General features: G+C 40.2%; 2 protein-coding genes across 2 annotated transcripts in view; one reads left to right on the plus strand and one right to left on the minus strand.

Annotated features, from left to right (window-relative positions):
- The window catches only part of LOC109373996 (protein FAM92A1-like), a 45,939-nt gene that overhangs the window by 34,377 nt on the left and 7,105 nt on the right, over nt 1-4,457 (plus strand). The gene's annotated exons all lie outside the window — the stretch shown is intronic.
- On the minus strand, nt 847-4,374 carry RBM12B (RNA binding motif protein 12B). Its single transcript, XM_019628260.1, has one exon. The coding sequence runs from the start codon at nt 4,352-4,354 to the stop codon at nt 1,463-1,465; it is 2,892 nt and encodes a 963-aa protein (XP_019483805.1). The 5' UTR covers nt 4,355-4,374; the 3' UTR covers nt 847-1,462.

Genomic DNA, 4,457 nt, shown 5'->3' on the forward strand with positions numbered 1-4,457 from the left:
CTGGATATTTAAAAACTTTTGTCTTTTATTAACATTTGAGAATACTAATTATATTTTTAGTGCTGTTTTTAAAACAAAGAAAGTTAAAAAAATATGGTTCACTCTTGAAAATATTTTTAGCATGGTCTTACTAAAATTAAAAATACCATTTAACAAAGTCAGTAGGCAAAAGTGTTAAGAGCATGAACTGGGGTCTGGTGAGTCTGGGTTGAAATTGGTTCCATGATTTACTAGCTATGACTTTAAGTTATTTAACCTCTCTAAACTTCATTATCTCATTTGTGAAATAGAGGTAAATAACACTGTATGCTTCTTAAAAAATATTACGATTGAGATCATGCATGTAAAGTGCTTATACTGCCTAGCACATAATAAAGTGCCCAAAATTTATTAGCCTTTAAATATGGGTATAGAGAGTCATATCCAATATTTAGAAAATGTTGAATATCAAAGAAGTCAAATTCAATCTCACAAGTCTTATATTCTTTTGATACAAAGTTTTAAAATTAAAAAATGAGATCCTAATAAAAAATAGCAGTAAATTCTTCCTAGAAACACAAATTATATCCACTTATCAGGCATTCCCAGTGTAACCCTGAAAGTCCCCTTCTACCTATCATTACTTTCTTACTTTTGGTCTTTTAAGTATTCTGAGTTAATCTTATCAGTTTGGTTGATGAGATGGTGAAGAAGTCATAGAACTATACTTAGCACTCTACACTAGTATTATAGAATGTTTGGTCCCCCATATCATAAATATTGTTTAATGTAGCTGTTGAAAAACTTCAGAAAAGAAGCTGTAATTTTTTTCTTTTTATACAAATACAAGTAAAGTTAATTGGTTGGTCTATTCAGTTGCAATTTGTTTTATTTTTATAAAACTTTGCAAGTTATGAACATGGAAACTAAGAATCTCCTAAACTTTTTACACAAGTAAATTTCAAGTTCACAGTCAGTTCGTTTAAAACTATTTATAATTAATGGGAGGCTTAATACAGTAATATCTCAGACAAGAAAGAAGGCATTAATTCTGCAGGCAGTTAGCAATGAATATGCTAAACCTGATCAGTTACTGATCATTTCCTTATACATTTTGAGTAAAAGCTGTAGACTGACTACAGAATGCAAACAAATATGAATATAAAATTTATCTTCCCCCAATACAGCTCTACTTTATACAGGTCTTGAGGTTTACCCATGACATCAACAAAAATTAATGCACTCAGGGAATTAATCCTCTCCCCCAATGTCAAAAAAAAGCATATATAATTTTAAATTAAAAAAAGTAAACGGCAATTTGCAAGCAAAAGAAAACTAGATTCACATTCTACTATTTACATTTGTTCTATTCACAGGTCAAATTTAAAATGTTTCTCTTCGTTAGATAATTGAAAATAAACACAAACAAATGCATTTTACCGCAACAATACTGTGGGGAGGTAACTGAATTTATAAGTACTCTCTAGAGCAAAATTAACTTAACTTTGCGCGGGCCAACTGGCCTATCATTTAGATCTTTAATAGCAGCCATAGCTTCATTATAGTTTATCATAGCAACAACGGCTTCCCCTGTAGGTAATCCTTGCTCATTATACTGGATCGAAACTGAATCAGGTATGATTCTATAACCATGGAAAAAGTCTAGAATTTCATTAATGTTAGCTTTAAACGGAAGATTCATTACCTTAATAGGTGTTACTCTACCTGAACTACAATTTAATTTTGGATCAGGCATAAATCTCCCCTCAGGAAAACTTCCCATATTACGCTTTCCAAAATCAAACTTGCTACCTTCTGGGCGACTAAAATTCACAAAAGGACGATGAGTTCTAAAATCATCAGGTGGGCTTCTAAACTCCTCACCAGGAGGTCTAAAATCGTCAGGAAGTCTAGGGTCCTCCTCCAGAGCTTCTCTGAGGTCTTCCTCTGGGAGCCGCCTGAAGTCCTCATCAGAAGTGCATCTAAAATCTTCTTCCTGGGGGCTCCTGAAGTCCTCATCAGGAGGGCCCCTGAAATCTTCATCAGGTGGGCGCCTGAAACCTTCCTCGAGAGGGCGCCTGAAATGCTCCTGGGGAGGCCGTCTGAAATGCTCCTGAGGTGGCCGCCGGAAGTGCTCCTGGGGTGGCTGCCGGAAGTGCTCCTGGGGTGGCCTCCGGAAGCGCTCCAGGGCCGGCCGCCTGAAGTCCTCCTCAGGAGAACATCTGAAACCCTCCTCAGGAGAATGCCTGAAGTCATCCTCAGGGGGCCGCCTGAAGTCTTCTTCAGAAGGTTGCCTTAAGTCTTCCTCCTGAAGTCGCCTAAAATCCTCCCCAGGGGGCCGCCTGAAGTCTTCCTTAGGTGGTCGCCTCCATTCCCCCTGGGGAAGCCGTCTGAAGTCATCCTCAGGGGGGCGTCTCCAATCCTCCTCAGGTGGCCGCCTCCAATCCTCCTCAGGTGGCCGCCTCCAGTCCTCCTCGGGGGGCCGCCTCCAGTCCTCCTCGGGGGGCCGCCTCCAGTCCTCCTCAAGGGATCGCCTGAAGTCCTCCTTGGGAGACCGCCTGAAATCCTCCTCAGGCGGCAGCCTCCAGTCCTCCTCCCTAGAGTGCCTGAAGTCCTCCTCCCAAGGGCATCTGAAGTCGTCTTCAGAAGGCCTAGGGCACCGGAAGTCTTCTGGGGAGCACCTGAAGTCCTCTGGGGAATGTCTAAAGTCTTCTGGAGAGCACCTATCAGACTGTCGGAAGTCCCCCTGGGGATGCTTGAAATTGTCCAGTTGCCTCAAGTCCTCCTGCTGATGCCTGAAGTTTTCAGAAAGGCCCACTGTGTATACTGGTGGATCATTTGAGCCAAATGAATAGGAACCCTCATCCCTATCACATGACTGTGAATGGCCTTGCATTCTCTTACTGGACAGCAAGGAAAAATTTACACCAAACTCCTGCATTTGTGCCTCAGATATAAGTCTTAACAATACTTCTGTCCCCAAGAATCTTCGACGGTTTAAACGTTCAGCTTTCATGGCCTGTTCTTCAGATTTGAATTTCACCAGTGCTTCTCCCAAACCAACTCCTTTGTCATCATAAAGCAAGTAAATGTCATCCTCAGCAAGAGAAACGTCTGCAAAGAACTTTTGTACTTCAACTTTCGTAACATCAAATGGAAAATTTCTTATATATATGCACAGTTTCTGGCCAGAGTAGCCTTCTTGAGAATATTTTTGTGAACTATGTCCAAGCCTCTCTTTCTCTATTGACGCTGGTCTTTTCTTTTCATAACATTCAATGAACTTCAGCATTTGTTTTCTAGAAATTGGATCAACAAGTACTGGACGATATTGTAAAACAGTCTTATGTAAACCCAGAGCAGTGTTATAGTCTTTCAGTGTCTTGAACATCACAAAGGCATATCTTGTTCTTCTTTCATCTTTATATAAAAACCTAATCTGTTCATTAGTCAGATCAGTATCTCTAAAGAAATTTCTTAAATCTCTTTTGTTAATACTTAGGGACAGATTTTTTAGGTGAACATAAAATCCGAGAGGGGAGCGAGAACGTGTTCTTCTGGGAGATTTTGAATGAGACACTTTTCGAAAATGTCTATCATTTATTCCTCTCGGTGAAGAATGTTCTTCAATTCTCATAGGAATGTCACCCTCAACTGCACTACCACCAAACTCAATCCACTGCTGTTCTGAGCCCTGCATTACTTCTATGAATCTTGAACCCATAAAACTTCTATGACACTTAAGACCTCCTGAAGCATCAATACATGAAGCAAATTTCACTATGGCATCACCGTTATTTCGGCCATCATGATGTTTTAAGAAAATTACTCCATCCACACACAAACCAGAGAAAAAGACATGTACATCATCTTCATTTACTAAGTAAGGCAAACCTCGTAGAAACAAGTAAGGATTCTCTGCCTTCAATGGCCGTGTCTTTCTTGGCCTTATATCTCCATGTCCTGTACCATTAGTATGAAACCCAGCATCTTGATTAATCGGAGAGCCATATCCAGAATTACGTGCTTCTTCTTTAAAACCCTCAACAAAATTAGATAAGCAGCCAACCCCTGATGCCCCAAATCCTGGTCGCTCTCTTCCTATGCGATCAGTTCTTTTCATTTCGATAGTCTTCTGCATTTCTGCCTTACTGCTAAGAAAGAGCTCTACAGATGAATCCTTGATAAACCCTCCTGAACGACTTATGGCACGTCTTGCATCTTCATCTGTTGCAAAAACAATAAATGCCTCCCCAATTTCCCCTCCAATTATATGCACTCCTCCATCAGGAATAGTCAATCCCGTGAAGAAGTGACGAATATCCACAGGCCCCGCAACAAAAGGAAGCCCCAGTAAACGGATGACTACAGCCATGCTGAGCTCAAACCACAGCAATAATGACCTGCAGACAAAAAGGTACACATAATAGCAAGTCTTATTTTTGAAGAAACTTATCCCAAACTAAGCTTAATAATTA

The sequence above is a fragment of the Hipposideros armiger genome, unplaced genomic scaffold, assembly GCF_001890085.2.
Source record: "Hipposideros armiger isolate ML-2016 unplaced genomic scaffold, ASM189008v1 scaffold_772, whole genome shotgun sequence".
NCBI lineage: Eukaryota > Metazoa > Chordata > Mammalia > Chiroptera > Hipposideridae > Hipposideros > Hipposideros armiger.